Below are 21912 nucleotides of genomic sequence, written 5' to 3'. Positions count from 1 at the left end.
TGTTTATTTATTAGTTTTAACTGTTTATCTTGGAAACTTCGATACTTCATACGTGTCTGTTGTATTTCAGGTCATATACGTTAAAGCAACTAATTTGGACCTGTTGAGGCACAGGATGAAGACCCGGGACGTCCAACACGCAAAACGAGAAAAGACAAAATAATTATTTTGGTGACAATGTTGATTAGTTCTTCATGTAAGTAATATAAAACATAATAAATATTAAACCTATGAACTTGTTACAGCAGGAAGAGTAATAAACCGCAGCAGGGTATGATGTAGTCGACATGCTTGTCATCTTGATCGAGTTCCCCTTTAGGATGTATAGTTAAGGATGGTTAGGGTTCTTGAGAGGAACCCGGTTTTTGAAGAGAGAGGAGACTCATGATTTTTCTTATATGTGAGAGATTAGGTTATGATGTTAATATTAATCTCTCTTTATATACACCCAAGGGGAAACCCTTTATTAGTTAATTATAGGTAATATGGCCCATCAACAATTACCAAACTAATATATAATAAGGTATATTTAATATTTTGATCTATTATTATATAAATGATAATGATGGCCATATAAATAACAATATAAAATATATTTATTCTTACATTCTCCCACTTGGCCGAGTAATCATTTATTATGAGTATTAGATAAGCCTGATCAGGAGTTAACACTCATTTTAGCTTTAAACTTAAACTGGAGCAGAGAAATACAGTCATTGAATTGAACATCAGCTCAAGACCCCCATTAATCATACTGCAGTCCTTATTTAAACCCTAAGTAGTTATGATCAAAATTTTCAAGTAAGCCCTTCAAAAGTTTGATTTGTATATTAATTCGTCTATATGTCATTATGCATGCAGAACATATTAAGAGACGTACAAAATCAAAACTGATGAGGAAATTTAATAGTTAATCATTCATAGTATGATATGCAGTTGCGCATAGTCATCAATAACTCGTCATTATTATTAGCGCTTTCATAATATTTATGGGTGAGACTTTTAGTTATCTGATCCTTAAGCATATCATGAATGTATTCGATATGAAAATTTAGATTCCTCAATTCGTTCATAAACAAATAATTAATTTCATATCAAAACTTAATGTAGCGCCTTTCAAACTGTTACTGTTTGAGAAACATGGTAGCTGACTTTATCACAATAAGTCTTCAATATATAATTTATATGGAGTTTAATAAAAACTTATGAGTCCACTAATAAATGTTCAACAACATTTATTGACAACTACGTTGTAATTAATTAACATATTATGTCGTTATGACTTAGGTTGTTGTTATCAGTTCATTATGACTCATCCATGAGATAGATTTGTCTACTGATATAAGAATATATCCCGAAAATTAAATTTTCTTATCTTTGAATATGACAAAGTTTAGAGTAATCTACCGGTTTGAATTCTCAATTCTTCTTTTAAATTAAGTCTTTCGTTTCTTTTAAAGATATCTTAGTACTCTTTTAGATGCTTCACATTAATCTAGACATATCTAGTGTGTTGCAATTTTGAGTAATATCTAAAAGAGTATAGACTTGAACTTATATAAGGCTTCTACTTAATGAAGCATAAGGAAATAATGTATGTGTTCCTATTATCCTCTAAAGTAGAGCAATACTGTTTGTTACATGTGTAAGGAATATCTCTGAGATCTATAATATCAAAGTATGTGTGAAAATGCTTTGACTCATGTAACATATACTTGTCAGAAGAATGTCATCTATATAAGGACAAGTTTGTTTTTAGTTGCTCCCACTCATCTTGAGGTAGGTACATTAATCCACTTGTTTTTGATGAAAATAATTGTATAAAAATTTCATCATATTTTGATGTTTTGCATTAACCCATATATGAATTTTATTGACTTATAAATTAAATGTTCTTTGACCTTCAATTATAACTTTTAGGTTGTTTTATGAACATATCTATATGTAAGCCGATTGTTAGGGAAAGTTGTTTTAATGTTCATCTAATGTAGCTCTTAACTATTGTAAGCTACTAGAACAATAATGATCCTTAATGTAACATCCCGAAATTTCTAAGAATAAATAATTAATGTATTATTTATTAATATGGAAAAGTTTACTTGAGTTAATGGAAAAATAGTAAAATAATAAAGATGGAAGGATAAGTAGGCTAATTAGATGTAATTAATTATGGACCAAAAAGGAAAGATGGGCCTAAGGTCCATGGGCTTAAGGGAGTATAAATACCACTTAAAATCCTAATCCTTTCCATTTTCATACATCTCTACACCATAGCCTACACCATCAAAACACACACTTAACCCAATTCCCGTTTTTGAGAAAACCACCCACCAAGACACAAATATTCCCAGAGATCTAACCGTCGGATCAGTCTCAAATTGTAACCGAGTATTCATAGCATATAAATGAAGTTTTCCACCGAAAATATCTTCGATCAGAAGTCGGGAAGTCCCGTTTTTATCAGCAAAACCATAGCAGCTCAAAAGTGAAGATTCTGGTGACTGTTCAGCTGTTCCGGCGACTGTAGCGGCGTTTTCCGGCCAAGGTGAGCTGACGGGTTTGTAGATCGGGACAAGATGGTTCCGTGTCCGCTTGAATCACTCAAATCGGAGTTCGTTTGATATGATTTTGAGCCTCTCGAGTGATTTCAGACAAAAACCTCAAATGTACGTTTTTGTTAAAAAGATTTACTTTTCATGAACGAATTTACATGAAAATTGGTAGGATGATAGATCGGGTCTAGATAAATCGTAAATTTGCAAACTTGAAGATTAAAATGGACTTAACGAACTCATGGTTATGAACGGCTCGTTTAAAATAGACCCTAGATCTAATTTTGAACGTTTTAGCCATAAAGGTTCAAGCTTTATGCTAGGAAATGGTTAAGTCTTGATGATGGGTTGATAACGAATGTAAGGATGGGTTATAGGTGCTTAAAAGTGTGATCATGGAACATTAACCGTTATTGAGCCTAAAATGGAATTAAAGATAGGAAAATATGAGCTGAAAGCATCAGACTAGGGTTCTCGGACCTGAGCCTCTATATGGGTTCTCGGTCAACGCGAGAACTCAGTCAACCTGATTTTTCGGTCGAGTTCTCGGTCAAATATGGGTTCTCGGTCAACTCCTGTTTTCGGTCAACCATGGGTTTTCGGCCAAGTATGGGGTTTCGGTCAACACGAGTTCTCGGTGACCCAGGGTTCTCGGTCACCAAGTGTTCTCGGTCAACCCAAGGGTTCTCTGTCAACATGTGGGTTCTCTACTGAGAGTTCTCGGCCACTTGGGAAATGTTGTGGTTTGTGGGCCTGACCCAGCTAGGCCCAAAAGCCAAAGTGATCAATGGCCTAATCTAACAAGATAGCCCATCTGTTTAAGAATTAGACAACAAGCACAACTTAGAAAATGTGTCAGTTAACTAAAATACCAACTTAGTTAATTATACGGTTACTTAACAAATATATATTTAACAGTTAGCCGAGCTCAGTTAAAGAATGGGATAACGATTAATGGTGAACGCGCAGGATCCAGGTGAGTTTCTAGCCCCACTTCTGTGTTATGTTTTCGGGGCTGTGTGCATACTCGATGTGATTGTTAATACATTTATCCTAAGTGATAAGTGTGTGTCTTATGTGATTATGTGAAAGGTAAGAATGATTGCTTGTCGTTACGTGAACGATCTTCGGATATTGCACGTACTGTCAAGTTATAATGCTATATATGAGATATAAATGCTATGTATGTATGTTATGTATGTAAGAGATAGAAAGGTAGAAAGTATGCCTTATGTGATTATGTGAAAGGTAAGAATGATTGCTTGTCGGTACGTGAACGATCTTCGGATATTGCACGTACTGTCAAGTTATAATGTTATGTATGAAATATAAATGATATGTATGTACGTTATGAATAAATGTAAGAGATAGAAATGTAGAAAAGGGACTGGACCCTACTAATATCCAAGGCAGAAAAAGGACCGAGCCCTTTAATAACCTCGAGGCAGAAAAGGGACCAGACCCTACTAATATCCAAGGAAGAAAGGGGACCGAGCCCTTTAATAATCTCGAGGCAGAAATGGGACCGGACCCTGATAACTTCCGAGGCAGAAAAAGGGACCGGACCCTAATAATATCTGAGGCAGAATAGAATAAAGTAAAGTAGAATTTAAAATATGAAAGTATGAAGGTATTTATATATATATATATAGGGGATGGATCTTGCGAGAAGTGATATTACAGCGAGAAGTGCGAGAAGTGAAGGTATAACTCCATTAATACCTACTTTCACTCCCATTCATATGATGTTACATACATATATGTAGGTTGATTGTATTTATGTCTTAATTACACATTCAAACCTACGTACAAACATATAAATCTACCGAGTCGCATTCAAACCTATGTACCTACACACATACAAATAGACTTACACATATACAAACATACGTACACATATACAAACATACGTACCTACACACATACATATGCACCTACACAACGCACCTACACATAAGAAATGGAGTGAAATTAGGGATTAATGGAGCTACACCTTCACTTCTCGCACTTCTCGCTGTAAAAAAACTTCTGAAATGATCCAATACCTATATATATATACACTATGAATGAAGTATGAGATTACGAATGAAAGTATGTAAGTATGTATGTATTGTATGTTATGTGATTAACTAGAACTCACTCAGCGTAGCTGACTTTTAGTATGCACGCAGGTGAGTAGGATGAGGCAGCTTGCTTGAGGGGAACACGTGGCATTGAATAAGAGGCTGGAATCGGAAGACTTAAGACGTTCATGTTTAACGTTATGATATTTTGAAAGACAAGAATGTTTATTTTAAGACAAGTTATGAATTTATGTAATGTTTTATGAAAGTTTTTATATTCCGCGTATGTTTTTATTAACTCTGATGAATAGAACTATGTTGATGAGTAAATTCAACGCCCAAATGTGAGGCACCGGTAACGGGGCCTTACACTTAAAGAAAACTTTTGTAATATAGGTAAGAAGATTCCTTGATAATTGGTTTATCCTTGAATATAACCTTTAACAATCAATCGTGCTTCTTATTGTCTTAACGTTTCGTATTGGGATTTAGTTTAGTTATGAACACTCTAAGGTGATTCAGCCAAATCTCAAAACGTTATCCTAACTTATGGAGTCAATTATGATTGATGTTAATGGTTTAATTATAAGGGGTAGGATCATTAAACTTTCCAACATCCATTTCAACTTTAGTTAGGGAGGTACATAATCATCAGTGTTAGTAGGTTTTAAAACCTAGATGGCCTCCTGAGTTGATTATTGGGTAATTTTAAAAGTCTCGGTTTTATGGATTAGCTCTTGGTTAGGTTGCTATAAGTTTTAGGATTCTAAGTATATAAGAGTTGGTGCAGTATGGTGTACAAGAGGTGTAATTGGAGTTTAATATGGAGTAAAATTTAATGACTCTCTTCCCCTTCCTCTTGTTCTTCTTACAAGTCATTATAAAGACTTTTACTGCTCTCACTGACCTTAGAAGCCTTTAGGAAATTAGCATGTTTGGGGTCAATATTTATAGACCAATCAATTCTAACAGAGAAACAAGTTAATAATATAAGTTGTTGGAGTTTCTCTTGTTGAGGATTAGTTTAGTAAGAAATCCGAATTTGCCCAGTTTAGGCAACAATGAAACTTTTGTAAGAGATTGTAAATTCTAAAGAGATAAGTTTTGATAGAATAGTGTTGTGATGGATCAATGTCTTGTACAAGAGGTGTAATTGAGATAATATAAAATTTTCACTCCCCCACCTCTTGCAAATCTTGTAAGTTATGATTGAGACACTTAAGGCTCCCACTGATCTTTAATATCTCTAGGAAAAATACAAAAGAAGTTTCAATAATGTATGTGAGATGGGAATATGTTATACATATGTTAGACTTGTTTTGATTTCATTAACGTCCAGATGTCATAGTAAACTTAGGGACATATTTAGAAGAAATCGTATTAAGTATATATGAATGGATCTCGTTAAGACCGTGGATCATAGAAGACAGATTGAATACAAATAAATAGTCTTTTAAATGATAAAGAATTATGTCTGAATATTCCATTTGAATAAGTTCCACGAATGTAAGTGAAATATAATTCTGGTGGACCCATACTTATTCCTTAAGCCAAACAATATTTAGGGCATCTAACACATGATTTAAAATCACTGAGAATGAGATTATATGAAAAATCACCCTCATTAACCATGTCATGATTTCTCATGAAATTTGGTTTTAATGGATGAATTTTATATGTCTCATTTGTCTTTTGTTACATTTTTATTTGCATGATAACAAAAGTTGTGAAAGTATATAATATCATCTAGTTCTATTTTATAAATGTTTCAATCCATATATTGATAACAAATAATATGAGAGTTTAAGGTAATAGTGACTTTATGTTGGCTACGCAAACCTTATAACTGTCATAATGTAGCTTAAGTATTGATACTAAATTCTGATTAATCTCTAGAATATTTAAGGTATCATAAAACGTAATTTGAAGACAGTTTATCATGGTTCTAATAACCTTAACATTTAAATTTATCACTAACCCTCATGTTAGTTATTTGTTGATTTTTGGGTAAACATATAGATCTAGGCTCAACCAATCATGTGTTAATGAGAATATTATGTTAGCAGACTTAAAAATCATTAATATATAACTATCAATTTTAGAAAGTTGTTCTTTTGAATTATGGATAATCTTGTAATGCCTATGCCTAATCTAATGACATATTTTTGCAATGAGACTTCTCCTTAGAGAACTTGAAGCTGGAAGTAATACTTGTATTTTGTCTATGAACCTTAGAAAAATCCTCTTTTAGGTTTTAGTGGTAGTGAGTTGAATAACACCTTACTTTCCAGTAACAGATGCTTCTTTTCTTGTACATATGTTGCTGATCAACACACTCATTTTCCTTTGGTACTTCTGAGTATTATAGTTGATTTTTAAGACAACAAATTGTACTATTGAAAATTTGAGTATGCCATGTACTAGAATATTGTACTTAATATCATGTGTGAGCCCTTAATTTTGTGGGTCATGATTGTACATTATGATATATTCAATAATACCATCTAACCTTATAGTTAGAACTTTTAAGGAGTGCATGAATCTTGGGAGTTATTTTGATTAGTCTTAGGAAAAACTAAATCTATAATAACTCTAGTGATAGCATTTATTTATATAAGTTCTTGATTATCATTATCGTAATAGACATTATGATTGACTCATTCCATTTGTTAGGCTCTAGTTTTCAATGGAATAATTGTTATTAGAAAGAGCAGTATGATAGTCATACCATGTCTTAATGGATAATTAAAATTGAGAAGAGCTAAATGTTATTAAAACTCTTTATGAGACAAAATTCAATTGTGTTTTGAGATTAGAGTGGATGATTTGGATGAGATAGCTATTTATAAAAGAAAATTATAGTGAGTAATGTTATGGGATATTAAGATAATACATATTAAAATTTATGATAATTAGATTAATGAAGGATCATTAATGTGAGAATCATTATATTTTATTGAAGATGTGATATGTCTATTATTAACATCAAACTAATAGACTATAATTAAAAGTTCTACTTAAACAAAACATAAATCACCTTTGGACAGAATTAAATTTTATTTAAGTATGTGTGCAAAATAATTGTAACACATCACCTTTGGGCAGAAGTGAGACAATTGTTTTAATTATGCACATGCTAGTTTTGCTGAATAAAAATGTAACACGTCACCTTTGGGCAGAAGTGAGGCATTTATATTATGTTAGGCAAAGACTAACAAAAGCCTTCAGTTAGACTTGAATAATATGGTAAATGTAACTCATCACCTTTGGGCAGAAGTGATACATCAAAAGTTCATTCAAGTTAAACTTTTATGTTTTGTAAAAATTTTTAATATTTAAGTATCTACAAAACATTTGGTAAACAATTTACGGTTTAGCAAGGTTTACGCTTTAGCTTGTAAATAGTTAGAATCCCATAAACTAATTGGAAAACCCGTAAATTTAATTAACCTATAAACAATAAATAACGTGTAAACAAAACCGTGAAAACATGAACCTAATCTGATAAGATTGATGCAACTAGTTATAAAAGATTTTGATTATAATTTCATAAAATATTGTGTATCTATCTAAGTTTATAATTCGATTACAATTAATAATAATAATAATAATAATAATAATAATGATCGAAACTTACGTATAAGGATACACACTATTAAGAAATATAATCAAATCTAGTGCAAAGAGATTTAGATCTAATTTCTAAATATGTAATCTAATTTTTAAAATTTAAAGAATAAATAAATAAACAAATTTTGATAAGATTACATAGAATTAGAAAATAGATCACATCCAAGAATAATAAATAGATTTCGTTACTTTTCATAAAAAATTAATGGCCTTGAACCGTAATTTTTATGGACAAACTTTACTTATTTATTATTATTATTATTATTATTATTATTATTATTATTATTATTTTATCGAAATCTTTAAATACAAGAGAGGATCATAAAGATGAAAACTTGTTTTATATTAATAAAAACACCCCATGAACCAAAAACACTAAAGTTTATAATCAATTTTTTTATGCAAATTTTGAATCAAACTTTTAATCAAAACAGTTTTCCAACTTCAATTCGATCCGGATTTAGGGAAAACATGAAGAACTAATTAAACAACATCACTCTGATGTCACATGTTGATCAGTTCTTCATGTAAGTAATATAAAACATAATAAATATTAAACCTATGAACCTGTTACAGCAGGAAGAGTAGTAACCGCAGCAGGGTATGATGTAGTCGACATGCTTGTCATCTTGATCGAGTTCCCCTTTAGGATGTATAGTTAAGGATAGTTAGGGTTCTTGAGAGGAAACCGGTTTTTGAAGAGAGAGGAGACACATGATTTTTCTTATATGTGTGAGATTAGGTTATGATGTTAATATTAATATCTCTTTATATACACCCAAGCGGAAACCCTTTATTAGTTATTTATAGGTAATATGGCCCATAAACAATTACCAAACTAATATATAATAAGGTATATTTAATATTTTAATCTATTATTATATAAATGATAATGATGGCAATATAAATAACTATATAAAATATATTTATTCTTACAGACAAGACCCATCGCGATAAGCGATGGGCATGCTTGAAGACCCATCGCGATACGCGATGGGACTTAAATGAGATGTTGACTTTGGGTCCATCGCAATATAGTGAAGAACCCATCGCGTATCGCGATGGGTGGCTCAGGCGGGAAAGTTAGGGTTTTATATCAATTTCATCTTCGACGACCCTATCTTATCTTACATCGAACCAGGCGATTTCCAGAGCTGATGGAGGCCGATTTCCCCATATTAGATCATACTGAGACCTTGTTTATGTTCCATAACAACATTACTGACGATTCTCTTTATCGAGGCTCGGCAAATCTCTCCGATTCGTTCCCGGGATGTAAAGTTTTTATTTATTTCAGTTTTGATTGTAACCAAGAACATACTATGTGTAATTGTCTTTGATTGATCTATGAGTATTGATATTTAGTATTGTTGTGCATTCAATCGATTTAGGTTTACGTTGATCAGAACGATTAGTTTGTCGGTTGCTATAGTAATTGCTCATAGGGTTGTTTAACTAGTTTGAATACAACGAAGTACACAATTGCCCTTAGTTGAGTCACACTGGCAAGGACCTGTATTATCATTTTCACGGGTTGGCTTCTGAGGACCCGTATTCTCATTTGTCCAATTTTTTTGGCTATTTACGGGTCGATTGGTGACGGTACGTTTGATCAAGATGAGGTTTGGTTGCAGTTATTCTAGTTTTTTTCTAAAAGATAAAGCAAAACACTGGTTTAACTCGCTACCGATGCACAATATTAGGAACTGGGCCGAGATGCAGCAGGTGTTCTTAACGAGTACTATTCACAGTCGAAGACGAGCGAGGCTCGAATGGATATTCGCCACTTTTCAAAGTTATCGGGCGAATTATTTCACGAAGCGTTCACCAGGTTTAAAGAAATGATCAGAAAATGCCCACACCACCAGATTGAATTGTGGGAATTGGTGAAATGCTTTGTAGACGGGTTGACATACGAGGACCGAAAGCATCTGAAAGCCCCGTGTAACGGTCAACTGCTGAACCAACCCGAGGAGGATGATTGGGATTTTCTAGAGTTTATGTGTGAAGATTATAAAGCAGAGGCAACAGCTGAAAGACGAAGACATGGTACTTCTTCAAGGTCAGTAAAGTTAGTCACGAGTAAGTCTGAAAGAATTGCTGAGTTAGAATGTGAACTGGCCGGATACAGAAAGGGTAAGAAGAAAGAAGTCGGGAAAGTTGGAGTGAAATTCTCGGTTTGTGAAGATTGTGGTGAAATCGGGCATAAGTCAGAAAATTGTCCCTAGTTTTATGATGACGAGGAAGATGAGCCCGAGGAGGTTAACTATGCTTACGGAGATTCTAAAGGCCAAGGGTTTAACTCAAACACTTATCACCCGGGCCTGAGGAATCACCCGTAATTTCGATATGGGAACGCGTCTACACAGTTAAACCTGAACTTTCAGGGTACGAGCCAGAATAGATCGCAGGGTAATTACCGCCAAGGCGGTTATCATCAGCAGCATGGTTCGTATAATCAGAATCAGGGGTATAATAGAGACGGTAACCGGCTGGAAATTCATCGGGTAATCAGGACCAGTAGAGGGGGTCCTCGGGAAATGCAGATGAGTCGGTGCACTCAAAGTTGGATGCGATGATGAAGATGATGACAGATTACTAGGCTGAAACGAATAGACAGTTCGTGTTACGGGATAAATCGTCAGATTCAATGTCAAAGCAAATCGGTCAGCTAGCAGCAGATATGGCAAAATTGCAGAAGAATGCGGGTCAACTCCCGAGTGACACCACGGTCAACCCGAACCACTACAGCCCGAGTTCAAAAAAGCACGTTAGCTAGGTAAGTATTTTAAGAAATGGTAAAAGTATGATAACAAGGTTGGGGTTTTACCACCATTGGTTGAGGGGGGTGGTGGAAGAAATTGATGAAAATCTTGTCAGTGGTGACGAACTGGAACTGGTTAAATTAAATGAATCAAATCAAAGTGAAACTAATATTAATAAACCGGTCCCGAAAGATGACACCAACAACCCTAAGGAAGAGGAGAAGGTGAAAACCATTCCCTATCCCGATGATTTGTTGGCGTCATCTAAGACGAAGATGGCATCAAAAAGGGGCCCGCAACAAGAAGAAACGTGGGAAACGTTTAAACAAGTGAAAAATTAATATACCCCTTTTAGATGCCATAAAACAGATTCCCCCCTATGTTAAGTACTTGAAAGAGTTGTGCACACAGAAAGGAGTCATAAGATTCCCAAACAGATCGATTTTACTGATAATGTGAGTGCAATTCTTTCGGGTTCCCTTCCACCCAAGCTACAAGATCCGGGTACGCCCATTCTACTCATTCAAGTGGGTGATTTTAAAATGACTCGGGTGCTTCTAGATCTTGGAGCTAGCATCAGTATTCTCCCGGGAAGTCTATACGATCAGTATGACTTCGGTCTGCTTCGGGCAGCCGCTACCACGGTTTTCTTAGCTGACCAGACACCGAAACATCCCTAGGGGATACTGACTGACGTTATCGTCAAGGTTGAAGATTTTTATTTTCTAGTTGACTTTTTGGTCCTTGATTATGTTTCGGGTGAAAGGACCAAACAGCCCATGGTTATCCTCGGTAGGCCATTTTTTGCCACCGCAAATGCCAACATTAACTGCAGAAATGGTACTTTTGACATGGCATTCGGAAACCATAAGATGAGGATTAATGTTTTCACACATGGAAATAATTATCCGGTCAATGACGAGTGCTTTATGGCTGATGTCATTGACGAGTGCATCCCGTTATACGACTCTGTCGTTAGCACAGATGGCACAGCGGAGACGTGTTTTGTGTTTGACAGGTTACAGGTGGAAACAGACAAGTTGTTGGAAGAGGAGGATAGACAGCAGGAAGTTGCAGCTATGCGAGGAGACCGTCCACCATGGTCACTTTAGATGGAAGCACTTCCCGAAAAAATTGATACTGGGCTGAAACCGTCCCTGCTGGAAGCACCGAAAGTCGAGCTGAAGAAGCTCTCAAAGCATTTCAATATGTGTTCCTTGGTAAGAATGAAACTTTACCTGTTATTATAGCTTCTAATTTATCTGTTGAACAGGAAAATGCTTTGATGGCGGTGCTGGTTGCGAACAAGGAAGCAATCGGGTGGACGATAGCGGATTTGAAGGGAATCAGTCCCTCAATCGTGATGCACAAGGTTTTAACAGATTCGACTGTCAAACACGCATGCGATGATCAGCGGAGGTTGAACTCGAACATGAGGGAAGTAGTGAAGAAAGAAGTGCTGAAGTGGTTTGATGCTGGTATTATTTTTGCCATCTCAGACAGCACGTGGGTAAGCCCGACACAGACAGTGTCAAAAAAAGCGGGCATCCAAGTCGTCAAGGAGGACTCAGGTAACGAGGTCGCCACCCGGCCGGTAACTCGGTGGCGCATTTGTATTGATTATAGAAAACTGAACGCGGGCAACATCAAAAGATCACTTTCCGCTTCCCTTTATCGCTCAAATTGTCGAAAAGCTATATGGTCAAAAATTTTATTGCTTTTTAGACGGTTATTCCGGGCATAACCAGATAGCTATTCATCCTGAGGATCAGGAGAAGACTGCGTTTACATGCCCACATGGCACATTCGCGTTTAGGCGAATGTCATTCGGGCTATGCAACGCCCCCCGCCACCTTTCAAAGGTGCATGATGAGTATTTTTTCCTATATGGTGGGGGAGTCTTTAGAAATCTTCATGGATGACTTTTCGATTTTCGGCACATCATTTGAGTCATGTTTAAATCAACTCGAAAGAGTTTTGAAAAGATGTGTTGAAACGAACTTGGTTCTTAGTTGGGAGAAGAGCCAATTTATGGTCCAAGAGGGGATTGTTTTGAGCCATGTTGTGTCAAGTCGTGGGATTGAGGTGGACCGAGCTACGGTTCAAGTTATTTCCACCTTACCTCATCCCACTAATGTTAAAGGCATTAGATCATTTTTGGGGCATGCCGGGTTTAATAGACAGTTTATTAAGGGTTATAGTGATATTACCAAACCATTATGTAATTTATTGCTTAAGGATGCCCCGTTTTACTTTAGTGATGAATGTGCTAAACCTTTGACATTTTGAAGTTGAAACTAGTTGAAGCCCCGATCTTGCAATCACCCGATTGGAATTTACCTTTTGAAATAATGTGTGATGCAAGTGATTATGTGGTCGGGGCTGTTTTGGGTCAACAGGTTGACAATAAACCCGTTGTCGTATACTATGCGAGTAAAACTCTCTCGGATGCTCAATTGAATTACACAACAACCGAGAAAGAGTTACTAGCAGTAGTATATGCTCTAGATAAATTCATGGCTTATATTTGGGGAAGTAAAGTAATCATATATTCTGACCACTCTGCAATTAGGTACCTTATGGACAAAAAGGATGCAAAGCCGAGGCTCATAAGATGGGTTTTGCTACTGCAGGAATTTGATCTAGAGATTCGGGACAAGAAAGGAAGTGAAAATGTTGTTGCAGATCACTTGTCCCGAATTATGGTCTAAGATGGAGACAAGGATGGGCCCATTAACGAGTCTTTCCCGAATGAACACGTGCTAGCAGTCTCACAAAATCCCTGGTTTGCTCATATTGTTAATTTTAAAGTTGCAGGTGATATCCCGTAGCATTGGCCAGGGAGGAAAAAGAAACACTTGATGTCCCAAGCCAAACAGTACATTTGGGATGACCCGGACCTATTCAAAGTTGGTGCAGATCAGATGATCAGAAGATGTATAACCGAGGAGGATGTCAGAACGGCGTTGGAACACGCGCATTCGTCTGCGTGTGGGGGTCACTTTAGTGGCCAGAAAACTACTAGAAAAGTTCTTACGAGTGGCTTCTTTTGGCCATCATTGTTTAAGGATGCTCACGAGTTCGCGACACGCTGGCTAAAGTGTCAACAACTCGGGAGCATTTCTAAGAGGGATGAGATGCCCTTGAACCCGATCCAAGTAGTTGACATTTTTGATGTTTGGGGGATCGATTTCATGGGCCCATTCCCGAATTCACACGGTAATTTATACATCCTAGTAGGCATCAACTACGTTTCTAAATGGGTTGACGCGATAGCCACTAGGACGAATGATCACATAGTCGTTTGCAATTTTGTGCAAAGTAACATATTTTCTTAATTTTGAGTCCCCCGAACCATCATAAGTGATGGGGATCTCATTTTAAAAACTTTAAATTTGAAAAATTGCTTAAACGATATGGTGTTGATCATAGAATTGCAACTCCTTATCATCCACAAACTAGTGGAGAAGTTGAGACTTCCAATAGGCAAATCAAACAAATTTTACAGAAAACTGTTTGGACAGACCAAAAGGATTGGTCAACCAAGTTGACCGATGCTCTATGGGCCTACCGAACCGCATGTAAAACGCCAATTGGTACCACTCCTTATAGACTTGTTTATGGAAAGTATTGCCATTTACCGGTGGAGATTGCACAAAGTGCATATTAGGCTACTAAACAAGTTAACATGGATTATGATGATTTAGGTAAGGCAAGGAAGCTAGCCTTGTGTGAAATTGAAGAGTTGAGGGAGGAGGCATATGATTGTGCATCCGCTTACAAGGAAAAGATGAAGAAAGTTCATGATGTTAATATCCGGTTGAAGAATTTTGAAGTTGGCCAAAAGGTTTGGTTATACAACACGAGGATGAAGCTCTTCCCGGGTAAGTTGAAAAGTAAGTGGACGGGCCCGTATTAGGTTGTGAGGGTTGGAAACCATGGTCAATATGAGATTGAGGATTTTGATGACCATGTGAGGCAAGTGGTGAATGACTATAGATTGAAACCATATTTGGAAATGAAAGATATTCACAAGATGGACAAGGAATCAGTGAGTTTCATTGTGACTTCACCGATTTATAAAGACAATTGAGAGTTCGAGGCACTGTCAAGCTGTAGACATAAAATTCAACGCTTAGTGGAGGAAACCCGGGGGTATGTAAGTGTCTGTCCAGTTTGTTTTCATTTTGTTGAGTCTCGTATAGATTGTTGTCTTGGGAAATGTGCAGCAAACATCAAGTGTGGGGAAGCTTGTTTGAAGAGTTGGAAGTTCATGAAGTTCGGTAAGAGTTTGGTCAATTACACATCTTTGCAGGTACGAAAAGTTTGCTTTGAGGTCGGAAACGTGTTCAGGGTGATGTCGAGATGCCGAAAAGTGGTCGGGTCGGAAATGTCCAGACCCGTTGTTGTGAAAAACTTTCTGTTAATAAAGCCCATCGCGATACATGATGGGCTTAGCAACTCCACCATCGTGTATCGCGATGGAGAAGGTAACCCTGACATGGCTGACATCTTCGCTATACGCGATGACGTCTCTCCTCACCCCATCACATATCGCGATGGGGTCAAAACCCTAACTGAACGTATTTGGGTGGCGATACGCATAAATGTTGTGATTGACCCATCGCGTATCGCGATGGGTCATGGATCACCCGAATAAAAAATTTATTTAGTAACTGGTTCTTCATCTTCTTCTTCATTCTTTTCTCTTCTCTTTCTTCTTCTCTTTCACTCCACCACTTACCACCGTCATCCAATCACTATCACCGTCGTTCACCACTGTTACATTTCACCACCGCTTCACGCCGCCGTCCACAACCATTACCAGTCATCTGTACACCGTCGTCTCCGTTAACCACCGACGCTCCATTAACCACCACTGTCACAACCATCATTATCACCACGCGCACATCTCCACCGTCGTCATCTCCGTATGTACCCACAACCACAGTCACCATCGCCGTCCACTACCACCGGAGTTCCGGCCACTACTGTTACCCCAGTCCATCGTTTTCGTCTTTCGTTCTTAGTCCGTAAACCGACATCGAGGTACGTTTTGTATGATTTAATTATGTCGGGCCTTGAATTGTTATTGATCGGTTTTGAAATTTGGAAGTTTGCGGGTGGGTGTTATTGGGTGATTGTGCTTGCCGGTTTGTCGGGTCTTGAATTGTTAAGTTTTGGTGATAGAAACTTTTATAATTGTCGGGCTAATTGTTGGGTTCGGTTATTATAGTTGTCAGTTATGGTTGTCGGGTTTGTTAAACGTACCTTGTGACGAGTCGGGTTTAAAGTTCAAAGTTTAAAATCATTATTTTATTATTAAATTAATGATAGTGAGTTTTCGAAATTAAACGACATCTTTTTGAACTTGGTTTACGAATACATTATTAATATTTTATTAATTTGTTTCATCCTAAACCCGACTTGTCACTTTATTCATTTGTTTGCCGACAGTTTATTTGTTTAGTTGAAAGTGAATCGAGACGGTCAGTCAGTTAGTTTATGTTGTCCGTGTTAGTTTGTTAATAATCAAGTCAAGTCCTTGGTTGAGTTTGCTAATAGAGTCTAGGGATAAGTTGGTAATTTGGATTTGAATTGAAAATTGATTGTACCATTTTTCCGGCACGATCTGGTTTTTAGAAATACGTGCAGGGTGTCCCTGAATTTTTCGTCAGTATTTATTTTTATTTTATTATTGTAATATTATTTTAATATTATTTTATTATGTGGGACGACAGCGACCAAAATGCTATACGATCGTTGCCACAGTCACTGTTGACATATCTAACTTAAATGTTTGATTTTGCAGATATGTCTGATGTACCGGGTTCTTCTCGCGCCACTGGGCACAAGAGGCAGAGACCTGAGGGTGCGGGCCGTCGGGGCCCGTTGCGGCTCCTCGGGGAGATCCCGAGCCGCACCGCCCTATTCAGCAGAGGCTGCCACGTGTTATACAGTATGACGGTCCGGAGTTAACGATTACTCCTGACATCGACCCAGAGGCTATCATGGGTGATGGATGCCACACACATCACCAGGTGCTGAAACTCGTGATCATGACCGACGAGTACACGAGGCTAGGTCGGATTCGAGAGATGCAGCTTCTTCGCCACCACTCGTTTGACTGGACGCTGATGCGGGATTTGGGAATCGACGTCCAGGTACGTCGTTTATTGTACGATTGGTGGACGCAGGTACTTGCGTGTGACTCGATTCCTTATGTCGAGCTCACACGTGAGTTTTATTCGACTTTTGTTTTCGCGCCCATCGATTTCTTGAGCCACATGCGGTGTCATACTCATTGGGACGACATCTTTATGAGATGTCGGTTCCCGACTTCACTGTGACCACCGAATTTTATTCTGTTGGGCAGCTTCGGACTCCGGAGTTTTTGCAGAGCATTTGTGGCTACACACAGCATGCTCAGCGGAGCCGTGAGCACTGGTCTAAGGAGGACCAGCTCGGCCAGTTTTGGTCAGAGATCGCTGACGGGGCCCACTCCAACACTTTTGTGGAGTCATCCATCAGGGACCCCGCCTATCGCTACATTCACAGGATCGTTGCTTGTACTATCGTCGACCGACATTCCGGTCACGAGAAATGCAGCAACCTTGATCTGTCGTGTCTTCTTTCCATCATTGGCCAACGACAGGCCAATGTGGCGATGCTGCTGCTCTTGTCGTTCGCATGAGGTCGCAGCCTACAGGGATCCTCGGCACGTTTATCCTTATAGCCATATATCACAAGGATCGTCGAGCGACACGGTGTGTTCGATCGTTATCCGGTTGGGTTCTTTACTCCAGGGCCAGCTATTGGGGCCTTTGGATTGGAGGAGGCACGTCAGGCCGGGATCTGTGAGCTTTATGATCCACCGGCATTAGTTCCGGTCCGACAGGGTCCGTAGGTACCGCCACCAGAGGGGACTGCAACAGGCGTGGCTATGCAGAGTGTAACATCTGGCAAAAAATTTCGTTAATGTAACCATGATTATCCATCCTAAAATCACTTTATTAATGAAATCTCTTTATTAAGCTTACTATCTTGCAAAGTCAACAAAAAGTCGAAATTTCGTCACGAAAAGAGAAAAACGGGCAAATACCTCGGGCAGCGAGCCAAAAAGTAAATAAATCATTAGATTGATTAAACAATCTCAAAAATTCAAAATATATATATGAAAACATGGGAGCAACATAAAAATGTAATTTAGAAAAGCTCAAATCACGAAAATTGGAAAACAAGCAAACACAAGTCTGTACAGGACCTGGGAAGGGTCCCTCACAAACTATTTTCAAGAAAATGGTTTTTATGGTCCATACTGTCAGGAATTTGATTTCTTTCAAAGTCTGACAAAAATTATTGAAAACGGAATTCGTTTGGATATTTAAAACACGTAATACGTTAAACGAATAACCGAAAATATCTAGTTATTAACCCAAAACTCCTCACATACCCCCCCCCACCCCTAGGCCGCCCCACCCCATCCCTTGGACAACTCACCCTCACACTTGTACGACTCCCCTTCTTCCAACTCTTCCCTAATCATTATTTTCTAGAAACAATACACATGTTAAATCCTTAAACATTCCACCTTAACTCTAAATCCCCAACTCATGAGTCTACACCTCCTCCCTCTTCTCTCTTAAATAATCGGCCAAACATCCCCCCCTAACCACACAATTTAAAATTAACAATCACCACACACATGCATATAATCAATAACATGGAGATCTAAATCAAAAACAAGGAAAGGATTAAGCCATTAAGGAGCCATAAGGAAGGATTAAAGCTAGGAGACACACACTACTATCATTCACCATTTTAATCTTTAACAATCTCAAGAAAACAAGTAAGTATTAAGTATTGAATGATTGATTGTTTGATGTGAATACATAAGGTAGATTGTTCTTGAGTTTGATTGAAAGATTGTTAATGTGTGTGGTAGATGTATATGTATGTGTGCCGTGGGTGTATCTATATATGTATGAGAGGATCAAAACTCAATAATACATACATACATACATACATACATACATACATACATACATACATACATATATACATATTCTGGAATTGTTTTCAAAACGATATTTAATTGTGTTTTAGGGAAAAGCATATTCTTTATTAAATATGGATTTCGTTGATTTTTAAAGGCATTTTATTTTACAAACCGTGTCAAACCCGGGATGAGTCTAGTTGACTAAATAACAGTTAACCCTAGAAAGGGGCACATAAATATTAGTAGATCTATTGGGGTGACGCCCCCCACTTCCAATCGCGTTGGGTTAAAAGTGGGAATATTTTGAGTATGGTATGTATTGGGTTATCAACTATGATAGTCATACGTAATGTTATGTTCTTAGCTAGTTTACAACTGCACGATTTGTTTAAAAATTATCCTGCCTACTGTTTTGTGATGTAATAGATTATTACACACGGATTTGTGATATAATGGCGATAGACCATTATACACAGGATATTTTGGATGTAATTCGGGGTGTAGTGACGATTTCACGTGAATTGATATCAGATATAATGACGAAAGATCATTATATGGATTATGTTTTCGATTCATATATATAATATATATATATATATATATATATATATAAAGGGAAACTCACCAACACATTGTGTTGATCGATATTTTAATATTCTTTTCAGGTAAGTAAATATTTCGAGGTGGCATGAAAAGGATGGCGTGTGGTGTTTGAAAGAAGTTGAAATAATATAAACCGTGCAATAACACGTGTAATAAACTCTGATAATGTAAAATATTTTCTTTAATAAAAGATGATACTTTTATTAAATAATTTGTCTATTGTTATTGGCTATCGGCATCTGTCATAACCCGAATAACTTAAGTTATGTCTTCCGATGTGTTAAGTTAAGATTTTCGGGGCGTGACAAAAGTTGGTAGCAGAGCCAATAGTTATTGAGAATTTGAAAATAAAAGGTTTTCTAAACAATAACCGTATGTTCAAACACACGCTACTTTCCCGCCTCTCGAAACGAAAAGGTAACAATAGATATATAATTGATTATTACTAACTTGAATTGATATGGTCTTTTCAGATGACGACTTCATTAGTGATTGTGTCTGACTCTGACTCCAGCGACGACAGCATCCCACTATCACCGGTCGAGTTTCGTCCGGTAATTGCATCAGGAGACGCTGGTTCTACTTCGGGAACCGCACCTCTCAAGGTGTATTCCCGAAAGAGAACTAGAGCCACCCGCGATGCACCGGCCCCCGTTACTGCTATCCCACTAGCCGTGATCCCACCTCCACCACCGCCTCCTTCACCGGAGCCTATGGTCGTGGAAGGACCTCTGATTACGAGATTCTTATGATTCTTCTAGGCAAGTTCTCGGCTTATGAGAATGTTGTTCACAATCTTGTGGACCGCGTCCTTTCCCTAGAACACAAGGAAGGCACCGATGACAAATCGCACAATGCTCTGTGTCAGTTTATGTTTGACATGAAGAATCATAGGTTGCTTATGGAGGCCAGGGTGGGAGATCTTGAGATGAAGAATGGCATGATGGAGCCATGCTTTTGTTACCTGATGAGCATTCACTAGGCTTAGCTCACAAGTAGTGTTGTTTATTTTGGGTAGTATGTTATGTAACTTAACTTTGAACATGTAGTCTTTTGTATGGTTGTGATGAATTTGGTAGGAACTAAAAACTATGATGGGTGATTAAGGTGAAAGTATGTACACCTAATTTTGTTATCATTTTGGTAATTATAAAATCCCACTCTTTGACGATTATATATATTTGTGTTATGAATGATGCTAATTAATTTCTTAAAAATTTAGAAAAATATCACTTTTTCCAAACTAACAAAATTATATTCTGTTTTCTAAAAATAACATGGCGCCCAAAACGAGACGAGCAACTAATAATCAAATGTCCGGATTACCATCCTCTCAAGACGAGTTAGCTCAACTAATCGCTCAACATGTAAATACGGCACTCGAGCAACATGAGTCTAATCGCAACGCAAGCCAAAACCCCCGAAATACAACTAATAACATAAATGGAGGAACACTTAGAACCGAAAATCTAAACGAAAACCCCTCAGGTAGTACAGTACGCGGGTGCTCATACAAAAATTTCTAAGATTGCGGACCAAAAGAATTTACCGGTGCCGAAGGACCTTTGGAAATTATCTGATGGATCGAGAAAATGGAATCTGTAATGAAAATCAGTGATTGTGCTCCTCTTGAGCGGATAAAATACGGAGTATGTTCATTCCGTGATAAGGCACTTGAGTGGTGGAACTCCATAATTCAAAATTTAGGAGAAGATGCCACTTACCGTCTAACATGGGAAGAACTGAAAGAGATGTTGTTAAAAGAATACAATCCACGAAACGAACTTCAGAAGATCGAATATGACTTCTGGCAGTTAAAGATGGAAGGTGCTGATATCGGAGGATATACTTCCCGATTCAACGCATTGCCACGACTGGTTACGCCTGAATATGAAAGAATCGAGAGGTACATCTGGGGATTAGCTCCCGAAATCCGAGGAATGGTCACCTTCTCCAAACCAACCATCATCCAGTCAGCCTGAGAGCTGGCAAAATTTTTAACTGATGATGCAGTTCGAATGGGAACTCTGAAATACTCCAGAAAGAAAGCCACCACCACAGAACCTGAACTAAAAACAGCTACCGAGAACCAAAAACCCAGAGAACTCAAACGGAAGTGGAATGGTAAATCAGGAGGACAGTCCAAGAGAAACCAAGGAGCGGGAAGAATGTTTGCAACAAAGGCAAGAGGACCAGGAGGAAGCTCAGGACAGAGATCCACTTGTAGCAAGTGTGGGAAGAACCATAGTGGTGAATGCTGGAAGTGTAGCAGATGCAATCGATTTGGCCATGTGACTCGC

The 21912-nt window shown here is 37.6% G+C and overlaps 1 protein-coding gene across 1 annotated transcript; it reads left to right on the top strand.

Annotated features, from left to right (window-relative positions):
* The first annotated feature begins 21204 nt into the window (after positions 1 to 21204).
* LOC143594785 (uncharacterized) lies at positions 21205 to 21594 on the top strand. Its single transcript, XM_077074013.1, has one exon. The coding sequence runs from the start codon at positions 21205 to 21207 to the stop codon at positions 21592 to 21594; it is 390 nt and encodes a 129-aa protein (XP_076930128.1).
* The last annotated feature ends 318 nt before the right edge of the window (positions 21595 to 21912 follow it).

The sequence above is a fragment of the Bidens hawaiensis genome, unplaced genomic scaffold (genome assembly GCF_021521415.1).
Source record: "Bidens hawaiensis isolate Kalapana, Puna unplaced genomic scaffold, B.hawaiensis_p1.1 tig00044210_1, whole genome shotgun sequence".
Lineage (NCBI taxonomy): Eukaryota > Viridiplantae > Streptophyta > Magnoliopsida > Asterales > Asteraceae > Bidens > Bidens hawaiensis.
The sequence above is the reverse complement of the archived record's forward strand: the minus strand, read 5'-3'. Positions and strand labels throughout refer to the sequence as shown.

What these genes read in the sequence shown, in the direction of transcription:
- LOC143594785 (XM_077074013.1), top strand. Translation starts at nt 21,205, where the DNA reads ATGGAATCTGTAATGAAAATCAGTGATTGTGCTCCTCTTGAGCGGATA.